We start from the raw sequence: 27,882 nt of genomic DNA, 5'->3' as shown, positions 1-27,882 counted from the left end.
GAAGCCTGCCCCTCAAGTCACAGGTTCCTTACATGACCTCACTGGGTAAGGGTAACTATGCCAACGTGCTGCCCTCAGAGAAACTTCCCTGCCAGTTCTCCACCAGATACCAATCTTTTGGTTGTCTGAGAGAGAATGTCTGACCAGATCTTCTATATTTACTCTAACCTGTCCTCTGTTCCCTGGGAGGGCAGTGCAGCAGGTACACTGAGACCGGGCATCTGTACAGGATGCATGGTGTACACACAACCTCCCCTGGCTGCCCCATGTTCCTGTGGGGCTTGCCCACCACATACACCTGAACACTTTCCCAGCTGTAAGTAATACCAGTGACCTGGGACACCTTCAGGGACCCACAGTGCTCACTGCTGAGGACAAGTGAAAGGTCATCCCTGGACAAGTGTGCAGGATGGTTCTGATCTTTATAAATGTAGCCTTCCCCTTTGGGCTACAGGATGCTTCCATTCAGACCCTTTCCTGACTGGCCTCTTAGCAAAAGACAAGTGCATTTTTGTTGGCAAATGGTAAATGGAGCAGTTTGAGGAAGAGGGCCACTCTTGAAACACACCTTCAAACCCAGGCACCTCTGTGCTGTCATGTAGACATCTATATCGGTGCCCTCAGACACATCCCATCCTGAGCTGCTGAGTACTAGGGGAGAGGGTGGTGCCATATTGATGGGAAGACCGGAAGAACCAAGGGGGGTGTTGAAGTGCTAATGAGCCTGGAGGGCTGAGGAGATGGTGTCCCAGGAGGCTGGGTTGACGTGAGCCTAGACTTGGTACCCAGAACCCGGTTCTGAGTCTCCTGATCACTCTGCCTCTGTATTTGGCCTTGTTCTAATCTAGATAAATGTATCAGAGCACTAGAGTTCAGTGTGGTTGAAACAGGCAGTATAAATGGGGCCCAAGAGGGGTTGCCAAGGTGGGAGGGGTTCTTAACCAACTTATATTAGATTATTTTTATCCAAAACTTGAAAGGCATTTCCATTAGAGCCTCAGAAGTGACAGACTGCAAGAAATGTTTTCTCTGTTGTGGAAGGGAGAGACGGAGAGGATCATGACTGCAATTACTTTCGGGTTCTACTGTTTTCCCTGGAAACGGTGAAGAGACTTCCTCATGTGCTGCAGCCGTAGGCTCTAGGAATTGCTTTGGCAGCAAGTGTCCCTTCTCTAGGGACTCATAGAGGTGATGGGCCAAGGCTGTGTTTTGGATGTCACGTAGATTAAAGGTCTTCAGCCAGAAACTGGGAGAGACATGAGAGAGCGAAATTCTGGCAGGAGACTGTGTACAGCAGAAGTGACTGATCAGTTCTGATTTTCTTTGCTGCAGCAGTGGCTCCCGTTTGTCTTCCTATACCTGGTCACTACCGTGTCCTCAACCGAGGGTGTGGGGAAACGCAGTTGGGCTGGCATGGGGAGACATACTGCCTGGTTGGTGGCTACCGGGCCTACGGGGATGTTCCTTTGGCCACGCCAGCAAAGGTGGAAGCGGAGAAGCCAGTCCCCAGACGTGCTCGCTAGGGAAAGTGCCCTCCGGAAGAGTCGGACGAAGACCTGGGTTGCCCCAGACCCAAACGCCGGCGATTGCAGCATTCAAGCAGTTTAGGACTAGAAGATGCTTTGATTCTCAAGCAGCGTGGCCCAACCTCTGGGCACATCCCCTCTGCAACAGCCCCAGTACACGAATGTCCCATCTTTGCTTTTTCAAGGTCGGCAACAGGGAGTCCCCTCCTAAAGAAGGTTCTCTCTCATTGCCACACTCTCAAAGGCTGCCCCCAATGTGGTTCCTTCCTGTGGGCCTGATCAGGCTAAGGGCAGAGTGGTCTCTTTCCTTCTCTGAGTCGGACCAAATCGTCTTAGTAACACCTCTTCACAGTGTTGACCATGTGTTTCACGGGGGCTGCTGCTGAGCCTTTATCTCATCCTTTCATGGTGGAGAGAGAGAGGATTATAATGATTTTTACTTCTAGGGGAGAGGGGAGTGTAACGATTACGTTGTCATTTTGTATTATGCCCTTTGGTCATGAACTTGTTTTGAATTTCGTACGAAAATGGGCCCACCATTCCCACTTTGTGAGGTCATTCAGCACCCTCATTTTGCACCTTTAACATCTCTCTCAGTGTCACTTGGAAATGTTTGAAATGGCATGAGCTCGTCCTCACATTCCTATCAGCTGTAAACCCGGAGCCCCAACATGAACCTAACCATTGAGCAGAGCACCTCTCCACTACCTGTGTAACACTGGGTAGGCCCCTTAACCTCTTGGTTTTCTTCAGTCCTCAGTTGTGAAAATGTGAGGGTTCTATGAATTTATATTTGGGGCAGGACAAGGTCGAGGAGAGTGTGTCTTTGCTTTTATTCTTCCAATCTGGAATGTCTTCCCTCTCTTCCCCATGGGTCCAAATCTCACTTGTCCTTCAGGCCCACTGCCAAGGAGCCTTCCCTGATTCCCCAGTCCACACAAATCTCTGCCTCTTAGGGTCAGTGCCATACAACCTAGCTGTCTGTGACGTTAATCTTGCCTCTCAAGCCAATCTCAGAATGTGGGTCTCTCTTGCCCTCCTGGGGCCCCTGGGGCTGTGCCAGCCCACCGGCACGCCCCACGTGGGGTGTCTACTAGACTAGGGCATGGGTGGGGAGGCCCAGGTGTGAGGGGCCAGGCAGAGTACCTCTGCCTCCCCCCTACTCTCCTCCACAAAACTGCCCCTCCTCCTGAAGCCTGCCCCTCAAGTCACAGGTTCCTTACATGACCTCACTGGGTAAGGGTAACTATGCCAACGTGCTGCCCTCAGAGAAACTTCCCTGCCAGTTCTCCACCAGATACCAATCTTTTGGTTGTCTGAGAGAGAATGTCTGACCAGATCTTCTATATTTACTCTAACCTGTCCTCTGTTCCCTGGGAGGGCAGTGCAGCAGGTACACTGAGACCGGGCATCTGTACAGGATGCATGGTGTACACACAACCTCCCCTGGCTGCCCCATGTTCCTGTGGGGCTTGCCCACCACATACACCTGAACACTTTCCCAGCTGTAAGTAATACCAGTGACCTGGGACACCTTCAGGGACCCACAGTGCTCACTGCTGAGGACAAGTGAAAGGTCATCCCTGGACAAGTGTGCAGGATGGTTCTGATCTTTATAAATGTAGCCTTCCCCTTTGGGCTACAGGATGCTTCCATTCAGACCCTTTCCTGACTGGCCTCTTAGCAAAAGACAAGTGCATTTTTGTTGGCAAATGGTAAATGGAGCAGTTTGAGGAAGAGGGCCACTCTTGAAACACACCTTCAAACCCAGGCACCTCTGTGCTGTCATGTAGACATCTATATCGGTGCCCTCAGACACATCCCATCCTGAGCTGCTGAGTACTAGGGGAGAGGGTGGTGCCATATTGATGGGAAGACCGGAAGAACCAAGGGGGGTGTTGAAGTGCTAATGAGCCTGGAGGGCTGAGGAGATGGTGTCCCAGGAGGCTGGGTTGACGTGAGCCTAGACTTGGTACCCAGAACCCGGTTCTGAGTCTCCTGATCACTCTGCCTCTGTATTTGGCCTTGTTCTAATCTAGATAAATGTATTAGAGCGCTAGAGTTCAGTGTGGTTGAAACAGGCAGTATAAATGGGGCCCAAGAGGGGTTGCCAAGGTGGGAGGGGTTCTTAACCAACTTATATTAGATTATTTTTATCCAAAACTTGAAAGGCATTTCCATTAGAGCCTCAGAAGTGACAGACTGCAAGAAATGTTTTCTCTGTTGTGGAAGGGAGAGACGGAGAGGATCATGACTGCAATTACTTTCGGGTTCTACTGTTTTCCCTGGAAACGGTGAAGAGACTTCCTCATGTGCTGCAGCCGTAGGCTCTAGGAATTGCTTTGGCAGCAAGTGTCCCTTCTCTAGGGACTCATAGAGGTGATGGGCCAAGGCTGTGTTTTGGATGTCACGTAGATTAAAGGTCTTCAGCCAGAAACTGGGAGAGACATGAGAGAGCGAAATTCTGGCAGGAGACTGTGTACAGCAGAAGTGACTGATCAGTTCTGATTTTCTTTGCTGCAGCAGTGGCTCCCGTTTGTCTTCCTATACCTGGTCACTACCGTGTCCTCAACCGAGGGTGTGGGGAAACGCAGTTGGGCTGGCATGGGGAGACATACTGCCTGGTTGGTGGCTACCGGGCCTACGGGGATGTTCCTTTGGCCACGCCAGCAAAGGTGGAAGCGGAGAAGCCAGTCCCCAGACGTGCTCCCTAGAGAAAGTGCCCTCTGGAAGAGTCGGACAAAGACCTGGGTTGCCCCAGACCCAATCTCCGGCAATTGCAGCATGGTGCCAGGAGGTGGGCCCCACAGAATCTTGCTGGTTGAGCCATTCTGAAGAGAGGGCAACGGTTTAACTGCCTAAGGCAACGAATGCCTCTTCCTGCAGTGACCCACCCCGTCCCCCAACTGCCAACTGCCACAGATTAGAACGTGCGTCGTTCTGTTTGAGCCTTCCTCAGCCAGGAGCCTCCTTCCACACTAAAAGGCCATAAGCAAGGAGGCTCAGAAACTGAGGTTTGAAATGAGAGTCTGCCCTGAACATCCCAGGGCTGAACCTGGCCTGGAAGAAAACGTGACGTTCCTCCGCTCAATCCTCAGGGGCCGAGCCAAGGGGGATGCAGGAGCAGAGACAGGGTGCAGAGAAGCCTTAGCAGTCTACCACATGCGCTCCTGCCCTGAGCCATTGTCAGCGGCCACCACCACAAACCAGGGGGGAGCTGGGTTTTTTGAAACTGAAAGCAGCAATCTGTGGCTTCCCAAAGAGCCTCCTGCCTGGGGTCTCAGGAGGCAGGCTAGAGAGACCCAGGAAGACCTGCTCCCTGAAGCAAGAACAGGATGGAGGGTCAAGCAGCACACACCCTGCCCCGAGGTTCACATGCTCCTTTATTCCCAGCCCTTTCTGTCCCCAGTGGGGTCCCTTCCTGCTCAATAAAATGTTTTTCTGTAACAGATTTCTAGGGTCGCCAGTGCTCAGACTTAGGTCACTACCCCTGTGCTAGGCACTCCTGCTACCCAGGAAACGTTCCAAAGGTGGAACAGCTCCAGGGGGTGCCAGGGATCAGAGCAAAAACTTGAGAGGCTGGGGATGAAGGAGTTTGGGCACAGTCCCTAAAGCATCTCAGTGGTTGAGCTTCTGTGAGAAGGCACATCCCCTGTGTGTGTGTGTGTGTGTGTGTGTGTGTGTGTGTGTGTGTGTGTGTGTTGGGGGGAGGGGGTCCCCAGAGGAGGCAGCTAGGGGGAGGGCCTGAGGCTGAAATGGGGAATGGCGTGCGGCCTCTGAGCAAGCACAGGCACTTAGCCCTTGAGGTTTCTGGGAAAGCTAGAGCCACAAGGGCCACGAGATAAGGCAAGTGTAGCAGCAGAACCCAGGTGCCAGGTCTTTCCTCAGAAACTATACTTCTCCACGAGGCCGGGCCTTCCACGCTGAGGTAGGAGGGATCCTGTCCAGAAGGTCAGCCAGCAGCTCTGGGAGGAAGGTTGCTGCGATGGGGGCTCTGCTGCCATGGAAATGACTTCATTTCCTTCCACTCAAATAGCCTACTGACTGGGTTCCTGCTCTGTTGAGTAAAAGGGTCGTTGACTCTCCCCAGAAGGTTGTTCAGTTCACATCCCAAAAGTCCCTCTATTCAGGCCCTGGGGAGGTGTAGCAACTCCTGAGGGCGCCCTTTCCTGAGGCTGGCTGACAGAAGTGGGGGAGGTTCCTGATAGTTCCCAGGTGCTGGTTGAAGTCCCCAGAGAATGGTCATGCAGGTTGGGGAGTCAAGTAGGTGGAGAGAGAAGGTCGGGGGCAGAGGGCCCCTTCCTGAATCCAGAGCTCACAAGGTTACCCCCCCCCATTTCCAGAAACTCTCTCTTCCCCCACACCAGCCCACATGGCCCAGTACCAGGAAACCGGGAGCCCAGAGCACTTGTGGCCGCAGAGACACTCGCACGCAGCCCTCGGAGTGGGCGGGGCCGGCTGCAGGCAGATGGGGACGCGGTGTGCTCCCGGGAGGCCTTGGGCTGAAGGTGGCCCTCTGAGAGAAGCACCCCAGCTTGGACAGGAAGGTTAGAGGCAGAGGAGAGCAACCTAGGGCGACCCCTCGGAGCAGTGGGAGTGGGAAGAGGGGCAGGGGCGGAGGGAACCCGTGATGGGAGGCGAGCAGGATCTCAGCAGAGGCCAGCTTAGCCCGCGGGAGCTGCCTCTGAGCAGGGGGCGGGAGGGCAGTGCCGCCCTGTGGCTGCCGGGCTTCGCGGATCGCGGCTCTCCGCACACGGGTCGCAGGGTCCTGTGACTCTGTATCCCCTCCCTCACCCCGCCCCCCCTCGCGAGGCCGCGCCGCTGGGTGGCCTGTGTCGATGGGCAGAACCCCATCCGCCGCCCCTCTCAGACCCGCCTCTGCCCACCTGCCTGGCCCTGCGCAGCTTGTGGCCCGGGGTCCTCGAATGTCCCCGCGCACTCAGCCAGCGGCCTCTGCTGTGTCTGCTGCTCCTGCTGTGTCTGCTGCTGCGGCCGGTAACCCGTGTCCAGACCACGCCGGGCACCTCCAGCACCCCAAGTCCGCGGGAGCGCACGCGGGCCCTGAGGCGGGACTTCCCGCTTGTGGACGGGGGGCTGCAGTGTGCGCGGGCTGGTGGGGGCCGGTGGGGGCCTAGCCTGGCCCCGGGCAGGGGAGGAGGTCCGGAGCATGCAGAGCTAGCGGGGAGGCCCCCTCACACACCCCTGGATGGCCTCTCCATCACCTATGGACGCCCTTCCCCTTCTCTGTCACCCCTCCCTGGTGGGAAGCCCTCAGCCCAGGCCTCAGCTGCTCCTAGTGTAGTCTGTGTGACAGTGGGAGGTGGGGGACCCCCCGGCTGGCCCAGGCCAGGCAATGTGTCCTACCTGATCCCAAGACCTAAGGAGCCCACCCATTTGCCTTGACCTCCCTCCAGCCACAACGACATGCCCCTGGTCCTGAGGCAGTTTTACCACAATGGGCTATAGGATGTTAATCTGTGCAATTTCAGCCATGGCCAGACCAGCTTGGACAGACTGAAAGACGGTCTCGTGGGTGCCCAGGTACCAAAGGGACACACAAGGTGCCACCATGGCTGCTGGGGAATGTGGGGCAGTTTGGGGGCCTCAGAGACCACAGGTTAGTCACATTGGAACTAAGTTACCATAATGACCTAGAAAGTGCCATGCCATGGATGCTGGGGGCTACAGGGGTCACAGTGAGCCAACCTGACGGGCATCCAAGTACCACAGAAAAAGCAACGCATTACATGTGACTTCTGGGCACAGTGAGTGCTGTGCCAGCTGAGGAGGCTATGAGAAGCCCAAGGAGTTCCAAAGCCCAAACTAAGCCCTGGCCTTCCCTCAGTTCTGGTCAGCCTACGTCCCATGCCAGACCCACGAACGGGATGCTGTGCGCCTCACCCTGGAGCAAATTGACCTCATCCGCCTCATGTGTGCCTCCTATTCTGAGCTGGAGCTTGTCACCTCAGTTAAAGGTAGACGGGGGACTTCCCTGGTAGTCCAGAGGTTAAGACTCCACGCTTCCACTGCAGGGCGCTCGGGTTTGATCTCCGGTGGGGGAACTAAGAGCCCTCATGCTGCACGGCACGGCCAAAAAAAAAAAAAAGGTAAACAGACTGGTGGTGGTAGGTGTTAGGGACTTCAGTAAGCTACCCCTGCCTCTGAAAATGATCATCTGACCTACCTGCCCCCAGCTCACAACAATACCCGGAAGTTGGCTTGCCTCATTTGTGTGGAGGGCGGCCACTCACTGGACAGTAGCCTCTCCATCTTGCGTACCTTCTATGAGCTGGGTGTGCGCTACGTGACACTCATCCACACCTGCAACACGCCCTGGTGAGCGCAGTGCAGATGGTAAGGGCCCAGTGAGGCAGGGATCTGCCCAAGATCACGCTGGGGCCCAAAGCAAGTTTACCCCTGGGATCCGGCCCTGAACCTGGGGTGGGGAGGGGAATGGAGGTTTGCAGAACAAGACTGAATCCCCAGAAGGGCCCTCCTACTGCCAGGCACAGCCCAGTTTGGGTCCCTCCTCTTGCACCAGGGAGTTGCAGGTGTAGACGGTTCGACAGAACCTCTTTCTAGGCTCTTGTAGCCAAGTCATGGCCACCAGTCAGACTGCCTCCTGGCCATCCTGCAGGGCACAGAGCTCAGCAAAGGGTATCCACCCCTTCTACAGCAATGTCAGTCGGCTGACCGGCTTTGGCGAGGTAAGGACCCGGGTTCCATATCCTGCCCCACATGAATGTACAGCCCCGCCTGTTCCCTACAGATAAATGCACACAAGATAAATGCAGCCCTGATGCCCTCTCCCCATCCTGTCCCTGCAGAAGGTGGTGGCAGAAATGAACCGCCTGGGCATGATGGTGGACTTGTCCCATGTCTCGATGCTGTGGCACGGCGAGCCCTAGAAGTGTCACAGGCACCTGTCATCTTCTCCCACTCAGCTGCCCGGGGTGTGTGCAAGAACACTCGGAATGTTCCTGATGATATCCTGCAGCTTCTGGTGAGAGACTGCCCTGGCCCTCAAACCTAAAGCAAGAGGTTCAAACCAGGAGCCCTTGAACCTGAGCCTCTTCTCCCTCAATTTCCTCAAACCCCAGGTTAAATATCTTCTGCCCCCAAAACCCACGGTCCACAGCCCCTGAACTCTTGAGCCCTAGGTGGGGGTCTAGGTGGTAAGATACTCCTCCAAACCCGGAAACCCAGGGCCAAGACACCACCCAGACCAGGGCTGCGGTTCCTCCATTCACACAAACCAGAGAGGAGACGACTCTGACCTCAACACCTTCCTCACAGGGGCCGAGAGAGTAAACAGGCAGGTGGCTGTGCTGGGGGCCAAGCTGACTGTCCACCGGTCCGCCCCTGCAGAAGAAGAACGGTGGCATCGTGATGGTGCCCTTGTCCGTGCGGGTGCTGCAGTGCAACCCATTAGCCATCGTGCCTACTGTGGCAGGTGAGCCTCACCCTGGGCTCTCTGAAAACTGATTTGGAGCTGAAGCTGGGTCCAAATTTGGGGAGGACTTCAGAAGAGCCCCAGTGGTTTGACCCACCTGTTGGCAATAGGTACACCTCCCAAAAACCCAATAATGGACGGTACACAGCACCTTGGTGCCACGTGGAACTGGAGCCATGGAATCAAAACTGCGATACTGATGGGTATCAGGGAGGCTGTCAGACACAGAGCCCGGGTGCTGCCCATCTGTGCCTCTGCAGCGGTTCCTAAAGCACACTGCCCCTACCTCTGGCCAAGGGACTGGACAGCTCCTTAGGTCTCTGGGGTCTTCATCAGTTGTACTCTTGTTCCTCTCTCATCCTCCACACCCGGGGAAAGGAGCCCCCACAGGTTCTCAAGGAGACTGGGAGGCAGGGTGAATCTTGGGTGGGAAATGGCCCAAACAGGGGGCTCTGGGGTCCACTCCAAATCTGAAGTCCAGTCTAGAGCCAGCTGGGATCACTTCACATCAAATCTCAGGGTCCTCTAGTTGGTACTCTCGGTGCCAGGCCATGAAGGAACTGGCCCGTTTGGCCTACAGGCTGCAAAAAGAGGAATCAACAGAGGCCAGTCATCTCCCCCACCCCTGCCCTGGAAGCCCCACACTGCTGACTTCCCATTCTTCAGATCACTTCGACCACATCAGGGCAGTCACTGGATGCAAGTTCATCGGGATTGGCGGAGATTATGACGGGGCTGGCCGGTGAGTGCTTCCCCGTGGCTTGTCTCAGGCTGGCTGGGCAGCAGTGGGGCTTTCACAGCCACCGTGCCCACCACACTGTGGTCCTCATGGCCTTGACCATAGCCTCAGGTGTGCTGGCCCAACTGGTATCTCCCCTCTCCCAGGGTCTGCTTCCTGGGCTCTCCTGTCTGTTTGGCCCTACTCTAGGTCATCATATTTGTCTAAAACACCACACAGAGCTCATCTGCCCAGCATCTGCGCCCATCCAGTGCCAGCAGACCCACGGCCTCTGAGCAGACTCTTAGCAAGGTCTGGGCTGGGCTGACCATCTTCTCTGCCTGCAGCTGGGTCTGTGCATGCAGGGGGGTCAACCCAGTTCTTAAAAAGCTTTTCTTCTCTTTATAAATGGAGGCAAAAATTGCATTCAGTGAAAGGCATAGATCTTAACAGTACAATTCAATGACTTTTGACGAATAGTCGAGGCGCTTTTGGGGCCTTCCTCTGAAGGATGAAGAGCAGGAGTGAATCATTTACTCTCTCCAAGTCTCCATTTTCCATATCTGACCAGGGCTGGGGTTCAGTGGACCCTGGACACATAGGGCTTTGGTTCTGACTCAGAACCAGGGAACAGGTCTGAGGCCCAATAGCTGGTTGGCTGGCGGCCACACAGGTTCCCACAGGGGCTGGAGGACGTGTCCATATACCCGGTACTGACAGAGGAGTTGCTGAGGCGTGGCTGGAGTGAGGAAGGTCTCTGGGGTGTGCTTCGAGGAAACATGCGGCGGGTCTTCAGACAGGTGGAACAGGTATGCTGGGCTGGGCAAAAGAGTAGCTCTGAGCAGGTGGTCTGAGCAGGTGTACGCGGGGGTGCTGTGAGAGGTGCTGCCCGCTGACTGCTGCCTCCAGGTACGGGAGGAGAACGAGGGACAGAGTCCCTTGGAGGATGAGTTCCCAGATGAGCAGCTGGGCAGCTCTTGCCGCTCCGTCCTCCCACGTCTGCATCAGAGAGAGGATCTGGCTCCAGACCAGAAACTAACCAGAGCTGCGGTTCGTGGGAATCCCATTTTGTCACCTAAGTGGTCATTCTCAAAATCTTGCCCCCACATGGGCCCAGGCCTCACAGTTATTGCTGCCTTCCCAGTCCTCATTGTTTGGCTCTGGTGATCCAGTTAATCCTGCCAGATGTCACTTTGGCAGCCACAGATACCCAACAAAGTTTCCTTGCATGCGAGCACAAACATTTCCTGAAAATAAATGTTTTAGAAATGGAATCAGCACGAGTGTCCTTCTCCGTGGTGGGGTCTGTGGTGCAGGCTCCCAATACTGGGGTTTGGTGGGGGACCCTGCAGTTTAGACACCGGATACTCAAGGAAGACCTGTTGGCAGTGGCCTGAGGAAACCCAGGTGGCTTGGCTCAGCACTGGAAGAAGACAGTGGGTGGCTCTGGCTGCGGGAGGGTGGACCTTACTCGGTTCCCGCTGTGTAGCTCACCTCAATCCACATCCTGACCCACTGACTACCACCTGGGGATCTTTCAGGGAATTCTGGTTCAGATGCCCAAGAAGAGAACATGCCTAGATCACAAATGATCTTTGTACCTATTTGCACAGAGCCCAGAATCTCAGGCTACTTAATGGGCCGTGGACCTCCAATGGCTAGACTGCTCTGGATGTGGGCACACCCCCTCCCCTGTTCCTCAGGGACTTCCTCTCTAATCGGTTCAGGCTACTTAGACAACCACCCCATCTTCCCCCAGTTCATTAATGATAATAGCAACTGCACTAATTATTGCCAAGATTGAGTTAATACATTGAGTTAATAATGAGACGTAGGGCCTCCCTGGTGGCGCAGTGGTTAAGAATCCACCTGCCAATGCAGGGGACACGGGTTCGAGCCCTGGTCCGGGGAGATTCAACATGCCGCGGAGCAACTAAGCCTGTGTGCCACAACTACTGAGCCTGCACTCTAGAGCCAGCGTGCCACAACTACTGAGCCCCGCGTACCTAGAGCCCATGCTCTGCAACGGGAGAGGCACCGCAATGAGAAGCCCGTGCACTGCAGCCGGGAGTGGCCCCCGTTTGCCGCAAGTAGAGAAATTCCACACGCAGCAATGAAGACCCAGCGCAGTCAAAAATAAATAAAATAAAATAAATAAATTTATTTAAAAAATAACGAGAGGTAATAATAATAAATAACATGATAAAAAAGATAATGACTAATAAAAGATAATAGTTAATACTAACAATCTACACATATCCCATTGGCTGAGCAATTACATCCCAGCTATATATCCAAGAGGAATGCATACATATGTTCTCCAGTTCCCTAAAGAGGTATATGAAATAATATTTATAGCAGCACTATTCATAATAACACCAAATGCATTTCAAAATCAAACTTAACTGAAAAAAAAAAATCAAACTTCTAGGAGCCAAAGACCAAAGGTTGTTTTTTGTTTTTTGGGGTTTCTTTTTTGCCATGCTGTGCGGTTTGTGGGATTTTAGTTTCCCGACCAGGAACTGAACCCTTGCCTTCGGTAAGGAGAACGCGGAGTCCTAACCCCTGGACCACCAGGGAATTCCCCCAAGATTATCTTAAAAGCTGTCATAATCAGCTCGGTGGGATAGAGGGGTGGGAGGGAGGGAGACGCAAGAGGGAAGAGATATGGGGATATATGTATATGTATAGCTGATTCACTTTGTTATAAAGCAGAAACTAACACACCATTGTAAAGCAATTATACTTCAATAAAGATGTTAAAAAAAAAAGGTGTCATATTAAAACAAATCACATTAGGGAATTACCTGGTGGTCCTGTGGTTAGGACTTGGTGCTTTCACTGCTGGGGCCCGGGTTCAATCCCTGCTCGTGGAACTAAGATCCTGCAAGCCACGAGGCGCAGCCAAAAAAAAAAAAAAAAATCACTTTAACTTGTGTAACAACAATAAAACTGACAACTGAATTTTCAACATAAATAATGGAAATCCACACACAGTGGAACACCTTTAGTCTGATGAAAGTAACTACCAATGTTGACTTCTGTGGACAGTGAAAATATTCTTCAAAAATGAAGGAAAGTGGGCTTCCCTAGTGGCGCAGTGGTTAAGAATCTGCCTGCCAATGCAGGGAACACGGGTCCGGGCCCTGGTCCAGGAAGATTCCACATGCCGCGGAGCAACTAAGCCCGTGAGCCACAACTACTTAGCCTGCGCTCTAGAGCCCACGAGCCACAACTACTGAGCCCGTGAGCCACAACTACTGAAGCCCGCGCGCCTAGAGCCCGTGCTCCGCAACAAGAGAAGCCACCGCAATGAGAAGCCCTCACACCGCAATGAAGAGTAGCCCCCACTCACCACAACTAGAGAAAGCCCGTGTGCAGCAATGAAGACCCAATGCAGCAGAAATAAAATACACAAATTTTTATAAAAATGAAGGAAAGTAAATACATTTTTGGACCAACAAAAGGAGAGAGAGAAATTGGAAATATACAAACCACCTAATGGGAATATCAATTATTATGGGAAAGTGCATATCAAATAGAAACTAAGCAGATTATAGGTGTCCTAATTTCACGTTTGAAATGGAGGTATAAAAATTTAAACAAAGTCTTCGGATTTTGAATTTTTAACTGGAGAAAAGTTATGTTCTATGAATACATCTGATTTGTCAAAAGCAGCCACTGACTTGCCTGCTACATATTCTGAAATTTTAAGTCATATAGAAATTCCAACTGACGGCTTTAAGAAACACGCAACATTGACGCTTTGTAATATAAAATCGGCATGGTGTTTGGATCTTCTAAAATTGATTCACAAATTTTGCTCAGTGGAATCGTATCCAAATTTGGGAATAGCCTTGAAAAAATTTTTAGCTATACTAGTTATGGTGGCATCCTGCAATAGAAGTCTCAGTAAGCTGCAGTTATTTTTTAAAATTACTGAAGAATGTCACTTGGTCAAGAGAAATTGTCAAACATTCAATCTATCAATAGAAAATGAACTAAGCAAAGAAGCAGGTTTTGAAAATATTATTCATGAGTTTGCTTCCATTAAAGCCAGAGAAATAAAATTATAATTCTGGTTTGAGTATAAGTAAAATATGGAAACATAAAATAGTATTGTGAGTTTTAATACACCTACGTTTAAGTTCTTCCATTTTTTTCAACTATTTTAATATTCTGGAAAAAACTAACCATTAAAAAATACATTTATAATGTGTATAGAAGTACACATTTTTCCTCTTGCCTCAGGGTCCAAGTTGGCTGGTCTCTGAACTGTTACTCAGAAAGTTCTAATAGTGCTTTCTATTTGTTTCACCTGTTCTCTTCTTGCTTGACTTCTTTTGGATGGATTGAGCAGCGCTCCGAGATCACCTTAATCCCATTTCAGAGCCTTCCAAGCTGAGCTGATCCAGCTCCGAGTCCAATTAGGGGGAAATGGGAAGAGGTGGAGGTTACTAGAAGATAGAAGCTTATAGAAGGGCCCTGTGTTGCTGGCGCTCAGACCTCTAAGGTCTCTAAGGCTCTGCTCAGTCGGTACAGGTGTTCTGAATGGGCATGACAGGGCTGCTCAACGATGGCCAGAAGAAGTTGGAGCTCGCAGCCAACTGCCACTGCTGGAGCCGCACTGACATAAACACAAAAAATGAGAGAGACATTCCTGTTTTCCTCTCCTGTCTTTCCATCTCCCTTTCTCTGGTAACTCCTACTGGCAGAATGTAATAGGAAGCCAGCTGGGTGGCTAGGAAATGTGGTTTCAAGAGTTCAAGCCCCAGCCTCACAGAGCAGAGAATAACAGAAGGCTGGATCTGCAGTTGAGAGACAATTGTTTGATAACCAGGATTGCTGAGGCCTGATTCACTCTTTCCCCTAGGGTGTGCTGTCTTGTGTTCCAACGCCTCAGGGTTCTCCCTTACTTTTGGGGGACCCTGGATACTAATCTCTATTTCCTTAGCCCCACAAAGTCCCTAGTGGAAGAAACAGCCCAAAGACCTGGCCCACCTCTGGGTTTCCACCCTCCCTGGATCCTTCACAAGTAATTTTTCAATATCTTGTTAACTCCCTGATGCCTTCAAGAAGATCCTTTTTATATTTTTCCCAACCTTTCTAATGATTGTCAGGAGGACTGTAACTTTGATTTATTTACTTAGTCAACCAAAACCAGACATTTGAAACTGCATATGCATTAATTTGATAACATTTTAAAATTAACTGTAAACATTATGCCCTCTCCTTTTACCTAAGACTAATATAGGAAACAAATGTATATGAAAAGCTTCTGCACTTCTGAGAAACTATCAGCAAAGTCATCATTCATTAAGTTGTTTAACGTCACTTAAATGAAGACCTCTGTGGCAGGTCAGCTCAGATGTATGAGTCACCAGACATACAAACACCTCCACCCCCCTTTGTCCTTCCTGAGCTGAGGAAGGCAAGCTGGAGGCAACCAGGTCAGACTTTGTCCTTGCCCCTGAGGCATGAGAAAGGGGCAGTGATGGACAGGGGGCAGTGGTCACCAGAGGCCAAGGTCCCTCTGGTACCGAGAGGGGAGGCCGGCTTGTCAGGGAGTCCAAGAGAGAGGAGACACATACAAATGCAAAAGGGGGGGACAACTCAGACTAGATTTCAGCCTGTGTTGTTGGCCCCTCTCAGCCTGGCAGGACCTGATGCAGGCCCAGGAGGCTCAGATGCCACCCAACTGCAGTTTTGAGATCAGTTCCCCCTAAACCATAGCTTTTTCTGCAGAAAACAACGAATTATACTGTCCAGGCCACTGGCCAGCCAGGAAACCACCTTGTCCTGAAGGAGGAATTCTGCCTGTCCTTAGGAGACTAAGCCTCTCATGCTCTTAGCACCAAGGGCCCTAACTGGACCTTGTCCCCCTAGTCTGTGCCTTGCAGACTCTTCCAGCTCTTCCCCCACAGCACAGTCATCCTGCTCAAACCAGACCTTTGCCTAGGCTATTGGCCAATCCAGATGCCCTCTCCACTCCCCTGCGGTATCCAAGCCCCATCCTTTCAAGGCTCAGCCACTGTTCTGGTGCCTTCATGAACCTCTTACCACCATGGCCAGCCTTCACCAGCACTGCCTCCGACTTCCCTCAGCCAGGATGACCATATACAAAAAAAGATGAGGCATAAATTGACCAGGGAGTAGGTAACCCCCTTCCCAAGATGGCGACCATTAACTAATGTTCAGTATGTATATTCCTCTAGGGTCTTTTGTGTGTGTGTGTGTGTAACAACACATGCACAGAAGTAAATTTTAACACGAGATACTAAAACAAAATGGTCTCCCATAAGTATTATTCTTAAATTTCATTTTTATTAAAAATATATAGGGAATCACCTTTCTGTCAGTCAAAACATACAGATCTAATTCACTCTTCTGAATTCTAATTCTTCCTAGAATTTCATGGAATATTTAACCCGTTGGAGGGCGGGCATATCCCTGCAACTAAAACCCCACATGGACCTGCGACCTGCCTGGCTAGAGGTGAAATTAGGAAGATTCCTGGACCCCTCCCAGTTCCCCCACTGGCCTCCTCCCCGAGTCCGTAGGTACACACAGCTCGGGAGGGGTGGATGGAGGGCCGGGAGCAAGGGCGGAGGGAGCCCGCGATGCATCGCTAGCGGGCGCTCCCAGCAGAAGCCAGCCTGGCCCACTAGGGCGCCGTCCTAGTCCGGGCGGGAAGATGCTACCGCCCCCTGGCGGCCACGCTGTGAGGCGGCATTATGGGTCCCCGCGCGTCTGTCGAGCGTCCTGACTCCAGCCGCTTCAGACGAGGCCGCGCCGCTGGGTCACCTACATCGACGGTTGGGACCCCATCGTCGCCTTCTGACCCTCGCGCGCCCCTCTCAGGCTCTCGAGACCCGCCTCTGCCCGCCTGCTCGGCCCTGTGAAGCATGCCGCCCGTAGGCCGCAAGGCTCCCCGCGCGCTCACCCATTGGCCTCTTCTGCGTCTGCTGCTCCTGCTGTGGCTGCTGCTGTGGCCGGTAACCCGCGCCCGGACCACGCAGGGAACCCCCAGCGCCTCGACCCGGCCGGACACCTCCAGCGCCCCAACAGTGCCGGGCTCCCCGAGAGCCCCGAGTCTGCATGAGCGCGCGCGGGCCCTGATGCGGGACTTCCGGCTCGTGGATGGGTGCGTCGGTGCGGCGTGCCGGCTGGTGGGGGCTGAACCCGCCCCTGGGCAGGAGAGGAAGGGCTAGTAGGAGGCTCCCTCACACCACCCCTCGCTCTTCCATCACCCATGGCGCCTTCCTCCCCATTACCCCGTTGCCGGTGGAACCCCACCCACCCACCTAAGAACTCCTCCTCAGGACTACCGTCTGTGTGAGGGGGGAGGTGGGCTGGGACAGAACAGGCCCATGACCTGGAGGCCACGTCCTCTACTCTTACTTTGTCTTGACCCCCCCCAGCCAGAACCACCTGCCCCTGCTCCTGAAACAGCATTTCCGGAACAAGCTACAGGAGGTCAACCTGCGCAATTTCAGCCTTGGCCAAACCAGCCTGGACAAGCTCAGGGATGGCCTTGTGGGTGCCCAGGTACCAGAGGGACACACTTAACGGCCGCTGGGGAATGTGGGGGCCACAGGAACCTGGGTAGACAGGCCTCTGACTATCAGAGGACACGCAGTCTGCCATCATGGGGCTGCTGGAGAGTGCAGGGGTGTTGGAGGTCAAAGCTGGCCAGCGGCATGGTTGCCCAGGTTCTGTGGAGACTCCAAGAAAGTGATCAGAAAATCCCTGGCGAGCGTGGGGGCTCTGAAACAACAAAGGATATGGTGGATTGCCTTTGGGGCATTCACATATCACATGGACAAACAGCAGGTGAGGACGGGTCCCGCCAGTTTGGCTGCTGGCAGCAAGCTGAATAATCAAGGTACCACGGGGTCATGCAGTGCCGCACTCAGGGCCACTGACCCAGATGAGTACCTTGGGGGCTGAGGAGGAGTAGCAGGCCAAGGGCACTTGGAGACCACCCTGATCTCATTCTGGACCCCTGGGCCAACCCCCAGTTCTGGTCAGCCTATGCACCATGCCACACCCAGGACCAGGATGCTGTGCGCCTCACGCTGGAGCAGATTGACCTCATTCGTCGCGTGTGTGCCTCCTACTCTGAACTGGAGCTTGTGACCTCAGCCAGAGGTGCGCTGGGGAATGGGAGGATAGTCAGGGCCTCACTCTGGTGGTTCTGGCCCTGGGCTCTGACCGCTTGATTCTCTGCCCTCTCCTAGGACTGAACAGCACTCAAAAGCTGGCTTGCCTTATTGGTGTGGAGGGTGGTCACTCACTAGACAGCAGCCTCTCTGTGCTGCGCAGTTTCTATCTGCTGGGAGTACGCTACCTGACACTCACCTTCACCTGCAACACGCCCTGGTGAGCAGTGCCTGGCCAGGGTGGAACGGTAGACGCATGGTGGGGAAACTGCCAGAGAGGTGAGGACAGAGGGGTCCACAGAGGGAGGCTGTGGGGTCTCAGCAGATCCCTCATACTCCCAGAAAGCAGCTGGTCCGGATCCTCACCCTGTTCTGAGGTGGGATGGATGGACAAAGAACCTGGAAGTCCAGGCTCTGTTGGCCAAGGTAGGGCCTGCTAGATTGCCTTCCTCTGGCTGTCCTGCAGGGCAGAGAGTTCCACCAAGTTTCAACACTTCTACACCGACATCAGTGGGTTGACAAGCTTTGGTGAGGTAAGGACTCCTTTTCCATATCCTACCCCTCACGTTCCCTACAGATATGCGCATACACGTGCGTCCCTCCTGACACCCCCCCCCACCGCAAAAAAAAAAACCCACCTGTCCCTGCAGAAGGTGATAGGGGAAATGAACCGCCTGGGCATGATGGTGGACTTGTCCTACGGGTCGGACACCTTGGCGCGGCAAGCCCTGAAGGTGTCAAGGGCCCCTGTGATCTTCTCCCACTCAGCTGCCAAGGCTGTGTGCGACAATATGCTGAATGTTCCCGATGACGTCCTGCAACTTCTGGTGAGCGGCCACCCCAGCCCTCAAACCTGGGACTAGGCATGCTTCATCCAAAGATCCTTTTTTTTTAAAAAATATTTACTTATTTATTTATTTGGTTTTGCTGGGTCTTAGTTGCAGCAGGCTGGCTCCTTAATTGCAGCATGAGAACTCTTAGTTGCAGCATGCGTGTGGGATCTAGTTCCCTGACCAGGGATCGAACCCGGGCCCCCTGCATTGGGAGTGGGGAGTCTTAACCACTGCACCACCAGGGAAGTCCCTATCCAAAGACCCTTGACCCTGAACAAAGCTACCAGCCCAGGCCTCACTCACCCTTGGATCCAAGGCTGGTTAACCCTCCCCCATCTCTGAAACTCAAGGCCAAATCCGTTCCACCCAGGGGCCAAGAGAAGTGAAGCCTTACCCAACCCCTCAGGCCAGGAGTGAGCACTTACCCTATCAGGGCCCCCAGGGCATAGGTGGCAGGCCATCAGGCTGGAAGTGCCCAGCTGAGTGTCCATTTGTTTATCCATGTAGAAGAAAAATGGTGGCATTGTTATGGTGTCACTGTCCACGGGGGTGCTGCCGTGTAACCTGTTTGCTAATGTGTCCACCGTGGCAGGTGAGCCCCGCTTAGACTCCTTGTGCAGTTGTAGCTTGGCCTGTGGCCGCTAGGGCCCTCAGGACAGCTCTAGGCGTCTGGCATACCTGCTGGGCCCTGGGCAGGCCTCCCAACAGCCCAGGGGAGCAGACACAGCTCTTCACTGCCCTGAACCCAGATCTAGGGCTACAACCAGTGCTGATGGGTTTGGGGGAGGCAATTGCCTCTGCCTCTGAGTCTCACGTTTGCTCCCACATCTCTGGAAAGGACAGGCAGAGCCCCGCAACCAGGCTCTCAAGGAACCCAGAGGCGTGGTGGCTCCTGGGCAGCAAAAGATCCAAAGGGGTTGGTGGCCCTGAGGTTCACTCTGGGTCCGGTGTCTAGCCTATAGCCACTTCAGAACTCACAATGGGCTGGGAGCTCTGTGGAGTCAGCTGTTACATCCTAGAGTGCTGTGGGCAGGGGATTGACCACGCTGAGTTCCCCCAGACCAGGGCTGGTCCCAGGATCTAACTCCAGCCTCGTGCTGCCCACCACAACCCTCACCCCCTAGATCACTTTGACCACATCAGGGCTGTCACTGGATCTGAGTTCATCGGGATTAGCGGAAACTATGATGGGTCTGGCCGGTGAGTGTTTCCCTGGGGTTTGTCTTGGGTGGGGGTTCAGTGGGGAGTCCTTTAGTCTCAGTTCCTTATCCCATGGTCCTCCCATCCTTCAGGCCTCCACCACAGACTCTGGCCTTCCAGCCCACCTGACATCTCCCCACTCCCAGGACCTGTTTCCTGGACTCTCCCTGTCCCTCCTGTGGCCCAGTGGACCCATTCCCACTCCAAGCCATCACAGTTGTTAAGTACCCACCCCCTCACAGGAGACCTCATCTGCCCAGCACATGCTCTACTCCCAGCCCAGCAGATGTGCTGTGGACTGAGCATCTGCTCAGCAGGTAAATGCTGCAGAAGCCCAGTCTTCAAGGAGCTTCCAAGTTCCATTCAGTAGCCTGAAGAACACAGACCTTCATTTCCCACATGTAGCTGGGGCTGGTATGACAGTGGGCCCTAGGCCAGGATCGGGTCCACAGCTAGCCAGCTGGTGGCCACACAGGTTCCCTGAGGGGCTGGAGGACGTGTCCACATACCCGGTACTGATAGAGGAGTTGCTGAGGCGTGGCTGGAGGGAGGAAGAGCTGCAGGGTGTCCTTCGTGGAAAACTGCTTCGGGTCTTCAGACAAGTGGAACAGGTATGCTGGGCTGGGCAAAAAGATGGTTCAGTGTTTCAGCGGGTGATGGGCGTGGGAGGGTGGGTGCTGGGGAAGCCACTGACTGCTGACTTTCATCCCCAGGTGAGAGAGGAAAACAGTGGCCAGAGCCCTGCGGAGGATGAATTTCCAAACAGGCAGGTGGGCAGGTCGTGCCACTCCCACCTGACTCAGCCTCAGAATGAACACCTGGCCGCACACCATGTGGGAAACAAGTGGCCAACCAATCAGGCCCTCCAGAGGCCCTCAAAAGCCTCCCCACACGTCGTTCTAGGCCTCATGGCTGCTGCCACCTTCTCAATCCTCATCCTATGGCTCTAGTGACCTGGCCAGTCCTCCAGAGGTCACTGTGTCAAAGTCTCACAAAGTTCCCCTCCTAGTGGTCCAGGCACAAACATAGGTATGCTGAGAATAAACACTTTGGGTACAGAGCCAGGTGTGAATGTCCTTCCTTCTTCACAGGCAGGGGGGTTGGGTCTGGTGGGCTCTTGGTTGGTAAGCGGTCTTATGTTCTAGACCCAGCTGCTCAAGATGGGTGGTTCCCATTGGCCTCCAGCTTTGTCTTTCTCAGGAAAGGCAGAGGCATCTTACCTTATTCTTATTCTAAAAGCCTGAGCCCACAGAAGAGCACTAAGGAATCAAGTGCAGAGTTGATCCCATCATGGAGTGTGACAGTGGTAGTTCCCAATGTCTCTCTGAAAGGTTTAAAATTTTGTTTGTTTGTTTGTTTGTTTTTAAAGGGTGATACCTTTTATAGCATAAACTAACTTGTTTGGAAATATCAAGAGAGAAAGCATGAAAAGCTTTTAGATTTTTCAGATAAGGTCCTCTTTTTTTTCTTAAACTGATTTTTTAATGGAGGTGGAGAAATCAGGTCTTGAAAAGAAAAAAAAAGGAACATAGTGCCATCTGCTCAGCTTACTACAGGCCTTCCATCTCGGACCACTTTCCTCTCCCAATCCACAAGGGTGGGCCAGAGCCAGATCGAAGTTCTTTCCATGGGAACTTGAAATTAGCAGAGAGACTATAGTGCCACATATGACATAAATTGTGTCCATATGTGTGTGGGTCTCTCTTTGAATTCTGTTCCATTTATTTGGGCTATTTGTTTATTGTAGTATTAATACTATAAAGTTTTAATCACGGCAACTTTAGTTTTTTTAATTTATTTTTGGCTGCATTGGGTCTTCGTTGCTGCACACGGGCTTTCTCTAGTTGCGGCGAGCGGGGGCTACTGTTCGTTGCAGTGCACGGGCTTCTCATTGCGGTGGCTTCTCTTGTTGCGGAGCACGGGCTCTAGGCATGCAGGCTTCAGTAATTGTGGCACGCGGACTCAGTAGTTGTGGCTCGCGGGCTCTAGAGCGCAGGCTCAGTAGTTGTGGTGCACGGGCTTAGTTGCTCAGCGGCATGTGGGATCTTCCCGGACCGGGGCTCAATGTCCCCTGCATTGGTAGGCGGATTCTTAACCACTGGACCACCAGGGAAGTCCCATCTCAGCAACTTTAAAACAAGTCTTGACATCAAGTAGAGTGAGTCTTCCCACTTTAAGAGCATCATATCAGTAAATATTTGATCAGATAAGTAGATCCACAGTGAATGATATAAAATAAGAGATTTATTATAGGGATTAGACTTTATGCACATATAGGAGACAATGGAAAAGGCTGCTTGATCTGGTGTTGGGTCTTAAATCTGTATGGGTAAGCTGGGCCAGAGTTAAAAAGGAGAGCTGGATGTGAGGTGGAGGAGAACCTGAATGAACCCATAAGGACAAACGGGAACAACTGGATATCCATTTGTGAAAAAAAAAAAAAAAAAGGGATATTGACCCCTAGTTCACACCATATAGAATAAAACATACAAAATAAAATTAATTTGAATATGTTACTGTTCCAAATGTGAAAGATAAAAGTACAAAACTCTTAGAAAGGGACTTCCCTGGTGGTCCAGTGGCTAAGACTCAGCGCTCCCAATGCAGGGGACCCGGCTTTGATTCCTGGTCAGGGAACTAGATTGCACATGCTGCAACTAAGAGTTCACATGCCACAGCTTAAAAGATCCCACATGCCGCAACGAAGATCCCGCACCAGCAATGAAGATCCAGAGTGCCGCAACTAAGACCCAGCACGCTCTTCAATAAGTGATGCTGGGAAAACTGGACAGCTACATGTAAAAGAATGAAATTATGAACACTAACACCATACACAAAAATAAACTCAAAATGGATTAAAGACCTAAATGTGAGACCAGACACTATAAAACTCTTAGAGGAAAACACAGGAAAAACACTCTTTGACATAAATCACAACAAGATCTTTTTTGACCCACCTCCTTGAGCAATGGAAACAAAAACAAAAATAAACAAATGGGACCTAATGAAACTTAAAAGCTTTTGCACAGCAAAGAAAACTATAAACAAGATGAAAAGACAACCCTCAGAATGGGAGAAAATATTTGCAAACGAATCAACGGACAAAGGATTAATCTCTAAAATATATAAACAGCTCATGCAGCTCAATATTAAGGAAACAAACACCTCAATCAAAAAATGGGCAGAAGACCTAAACAGACATTTCTCCAAGACATACAGATGGCCAAGAAGCACATGAAAAGCTGCTCAACATCACTAATTATTAGAGAAATGCAAATCAAAACTACAATGAAGTATCACCTCACACCTGTCAGAATGGGAATCATCAGAAAATCTACAAACAACAAATGCTGGAGAGGGTGTGGAGGAAAGGGAACCCTCTTGCACTGCTGGTGGGAATGTAAATTGATACAGGCACTATGGAGAACAGTATGGCGGTTCCTTAAAAAACTAAAAATAGGGCTTCCCTTGTGGCGCAGTGGTTGAGAGTCTGCCTGCCAATGCAGGGGACATGGGTTCGAGCCCTGGTCTGGGAAGATCCCACATGCCGCAGAGCAGCTGGGCCCGTGAGCCACAGCTACTGAGCCTGCGCGTCTGGAGCCTGTGCTCCGCAACAAGTGAGGCCGCGGTGGTGAGAGGCCCACACGCTGCGATGAAGAGTGGCCCCCGCTTGCCACAACTAGAGAAAGCCCTCGCACAGAAACGAGGACCCAACACAGCCATAAATAAATAAATAAAATAAATTTTTTTTTAAAAACTAAAAATAGAACTACCATATGACCCAGCAATCCCACTACTGGGCATATACCCAGAGAAAACCATAATTCAAAAAGACACATGCACCCCAATGTTCATTGCAGCACTATTTACAATAGCCAGGACATAGAAGCAACCTAAGTGTCCATCGACAGATGAATGGATAAAGAAGATGTGGTGCATATATACAATGGAATATTACTCAGCCATAAAAAGGAACGAAATTGAGTTATTTGTGATGAGGTGGATGGACCTAGAGTCTGTCATACAGAGTGAAGTAAGTCAGAAAGAGAAAAACAAATACCATATGCTAACACATATATATGGAGTCTAAAAAGATGGTCCTGATGAACCTAGGGGCAGGACAGGAATAAAGACACAGACATAGAGAATGGACTTGAGGACACGGGGAGGGGGAAGGGTAAGCTGGGACGAAGTAAGAGAGTAGCATTGACATATATACAATACCAAATGTAAAATAGATAGCTAGTGGGAAGCAGTTGCATAGCACAGGGATATTAGCTCGGTGCTTTGTGACCACCTAGAGGGGTGGGAGAGAGGCGCAAGAGGGAGGGGATATGGGGATATATGTATACATATAGCTGATTCACTTTGTTATACAGCAGAAACTAACACACCATTGTAAAGCAATTATACTCCAATAAAGATGTTAAAGAAAAAAAAAAAGACACATGCACCCCAGTGTTCATTACAGCACTATTTACAATAGCCAGGTCATGGAAGCAACCTAAATGCCCATCGACAGATGAATGGATAAAGAAGATGTGGTACATAGGTACAATGGAATATTACTCAGCCATAAAAAGGAACGAAATTGGGTCATTTGTAGAGACATGGATGGATCTAGAGACTGTCATACAGAGTGAAGTAAGTCAGAAAGAGAAAAACAAATATCATATATTAACGCATATATGTGGAACCTAGAAAAATGGTACAGATGAACCGGTTTGCAGGGCAGAAATAGAGACACAGATGTAGAGAACAAACGTATGGACACCAAGGGGGAAAAGTGGCAGGGGGGGATGGTGGTGGTGGGATGAATTGGGAGATTGGGATTGACATATATACACTAATATGTATAACATAGATAACAAATAAGAACCTACATATAAAAAAATAAATAAAATAAAATTCAAAAATTCAAAAAAAGATGTTGAAAAAAAGAAAAAAAGACCCAGCGTGGCCAAATAAATAAATAAATACTAAAAAAAGAAAATGAAAAGGTAGTCAACCTTACTAGTCACTAAGGACACACAAAATAAAACTCACAGAAAAGGATAACTAAAATTCAACAGATGAACAATACCAAGCGTTTGTAAGGGTGTGGAGCAGCAGGTATTCTCTCATACCCTGCTGGTGGCAGTGTAAACTGATAAAAACTACATTGAAAAAGAGTTTGACATTATTTACTAAAGTTAAAGACACATATACCCAAGGATTTAACTTTTTTTTCCCTAAAGACTCAGCAGAGGGACTTCCCTGGTGGTTCAGTGGGTAAGACTCTGCGCTCCCAATGCAGGGGGCCCAGGTTCAATCCCTGGTTGGGGAACTAGATCCTGCATGCATACCACAACTGAGTTTGCATGCCGCAGCTAAGAGCCTGCATGCTGCAATGATGATCTGGCATAGCCTGCATAAATAAATAAATAATAAATAAAATTTAAAAATAAAGACCCAACAGAAATGCCTGCACACATGTGCACTGAAAGACATGAACAAATATATTTAGAGAAGAGCTATTTTTAATAATTTCAAATTGAAAATAACCTAACAATAGAGAAATCAACGGTGCTATATTAACTCCATGGAAGAGTACACAGCAATGAAAAAGAACAAATTACAGTCACACACCACAACTTGCGAGAATCTTACAAAATAATCTTGAGTGAAAGAAGCAAGATATAAAATAATACCTATCATATTATTCCATTTCTATAAAGTACAAAAACAGGCAAAACTGATCTATGATGTTAAAGTCTGTTTAAGGGTATCCTCAGGGGAGGTAATGACTGGCAGGGGGCATGAGGAAGGGCCTCAGGATTGTTGGTAAAGTGCTCTGTCTTGATCTGGGTGCTGGTTACCTGGTGTGTTCATTTTGTGAACTATATACTGTACATAATTATGGTGTGTGAATATTTGGCCGCTGTTACACAATCATCATTGGAAGCAGAAGTTCTGTTGAGGTATTCCTCACAACCAATAATCAATTTTTGTAAATGTTCCAAGTATACTTGACCAAAATAAGGAATTTTCCAATTGTATGTAGAACTATATACATGTCCATTAGGTCACCGTCATTAATTCTGTTATTAAAATCTTTTATATCTTGCTGGGTTTTTTGTGTGTTTTTTTTGACCTATTTGTAAGCATGACAGTTGTGGTGAAATCTTCCACTGTGATGGTGTATGTATCAGTTTCTCCCTATAGTTCTAGCAATTTATTTTTATTGAAGTGAAATTCACATACCATAAAATTAACCATTTTAAAGTGAATAATTCAGTGGCATTTAGTACATTCACAATATTGAACAACCACCACTTCTATCTAGTTCCAAAATATTTCAATCACCCTAAATGGAGACCCTTTACCCATTAAGCAGTTGCTCACCATCCTTCTCTTTCCCCCTAACCACCAATCTGCTTTCTGTCTCTATGGATTTCCCTATCCTGGATATTTCTTACAAATGGAATCATATAATAGGTGACCTTTGTATCTGGCTTCCTACAGTTAGCATAACGTTGTCAAGGTTCATTCATGTTGTACTTTTTCTCCATTTTTATTTTACTCTTTTTCTGGAATTCCTACTGTGCAGATATTAGAACTTGTTTTTCTATCCTCCCATATCTCTTTTCTGTTTTCTCTTTCTTTATTTTTTCTTTCTTCTTTTGGGAGAATTCCTTAACTTGGTCTTTCCAATTTATTGATTCATTCTTGATTATAACTTTATGCTGTTAGATCGCCTATTGTGTTATTTCAATTATTGTGGTAATTTTAATATATGGTCCCATGTGCTTCTCCCATCCAAAGATGGGCTCCATGTCTGCCCACCCCTTGAATCTGGGCTTTGTAACTGCTTGACCAGTGAAGTATGGCAAAAGTGATGCTGTGCCCATTTCCAGGCGTAGGCCCAGAGAACTGTTCTGCTTCTTGGGATGCTTACTAATGGACTGTAGCCACTATACTACAAGGAAGCCAAGCAGCCCAGGGAGAGGTCCACACGCAGAGGACCCAGTGCCCTGGTCCACAGCCCCACTGAGCACTTAGCCTACAGCCAATAACAATTTGCTGGTAATGTAAGTGAATCATCTTTTTTTTTTTTTTTGGTCACGCCCCGCAGCTTGTGCGATCTTAGTTCCCGGACCAGGAACTGAGCCCGGGCCCCTGGCAGTGGAAGCAGGAGTCCTAACCACTGAACCGCAAGGGAATTCCCATGAATCATCTTGGAAGTGAATCCACCAGTCCTAACTGATGCCATGTGGAATAGAGATGAGCTTCCTCAGCTTACTGATTTGTGAGCAAATAAATATTTTTGTTGATTGTTGCTTTAAGCCACTGTTTTGGGGTAATTTGTTATGAAGCCATAGATCACTGGAATAATTATATTTTTCTCTACCTTATATTTCTGCTTGTTCTTTTTTATATTTTCATGTTTCATATTGCTAATATTCTCCCTTATCTTTTGTAATATGTTTATTAGGCTAATTTTGAATTTTTGATCCATGTATTCTAATCATTTTCCTGATAGATGTTTTCTTTTGAAATGTCTGTTCTTCTAAATGTCTGTTAGCTTTTGCCTGTTATTATTGCCCATGAGTACCCTGATGGTGCAGGCTATTTGACCAGTCAGTAGTATGGGGGAAGTTGTATCCTAGCTACAGAGTCCCCCAGAGCCTAAGGTTTCAGTTGTGCTTTAGTGACCTATCTTCCACGCAGCACCTGACCCCACCCCTGAGGAGAGACGCCAGGTAAGAACTATGGGGAACCTTTGCAGAGCATCAGGGAAGACCAAGGAGGGGGCACCTGTTCATTCTTTTTTTTTTTTTTTTTTAATTAATTAATTAATTTATTTATTTATTTATTTTTGGCTGTGTTGGGTCTTCGTTTCCGTGCGAGGGCTTTCTCCAGTTGCGGCGAGCGGGGGCCACTCTTCATCGCGGTACGCGGGCCTTTCACTGTCGCGGCCTCTCCCGTTGCAGAGCACAGGCTCCAGATG

General features: G+C 50.3%; 2 protein-coding genes across 4 annotated transcripts; both read left to right on the top strand.

Annotated features, from left to right (window-relative positions):
• Positions 1–9,431: 9,431 nt before the first annotated feature.
• On the top strand, positions 9,432–14,240 carry LOC309648042 (dipeptidase 2-like). Its single transcript, XM_082436133.1, has 3 exons — positions 9,432–9,721; positions 10,371–10,506; positions 10,607–14,240. The coding sequence occupies exons 1-3, from the start codon at positions 9,531–9,533 to the stop codon at positions 10,862–10,864; spliced, it is 585 nt and encodes a 194-aa protein (XP_082292259.1). The 5' UTR covers positions 9,432–9,530; the 3' UTR covers positions 10,865–14,240.
• DPEP3 (dipeptidase 3) lies at positions 14,240–20,882 on the top strand. Of its 3 annotated transcripts, XM_082436107.1 has the most exons (9): positions 14,240–16,841; positions 17,119–17,245; positions 17,719–17,848; positions 17,938–18,079; positions 18,326–18,392; positions 18,510–18,686; positions 19,200–19,284; positions 19,817–19,892; positions 20,368–20,882. In XM_082436107.1, exons 1-9 carry the CDS (start codon positions 16,603–16,605, stop codon positions 20,840–20,842), a joined length of 1,518 nt encoding a protein of 505 aa, XP_082292233.1. In that variant the 5' UTR covers positions 14,240–16,602; the 3' UTR covers positions 20,843–20,882. The 3 variants fall into 3 exon arrangements, with proteins under 3 accessions (XP_082292233.1, XP_082292232.1, XP_082292231.1); XM_082436106.1 differs by lacking the exons at positions 19,200–19,284; positions 20,368–20,882 and adding an exon at positions 19,985–20,329; XM_082436105.1 differs by lacking the exons at positions 19,200–19,284; positions 20,368–20,882 and adding an exon at positions 19,985–20,329 and having other exon boundaries at positions 18,326–18,686.
• Positions 20,883–27,882: the final 7,000 nt, after the last annotated feature.

This window comes from Balaenoptera physalus, assembly GCF_965194825.1.
Source record: "Balaenoptera physalus genome assembly, chromosome: 19".
Taxonomy (NCBI): Eukaryota; Metazoa; Chordata; class Mammalia; order Artiodactyla; family Balaenopteridae; genus Balaenoptera; species Balaenoptera physalus.
This window is presented reverse-complemented; position numbering and strand designations above follow the sequence as displayed.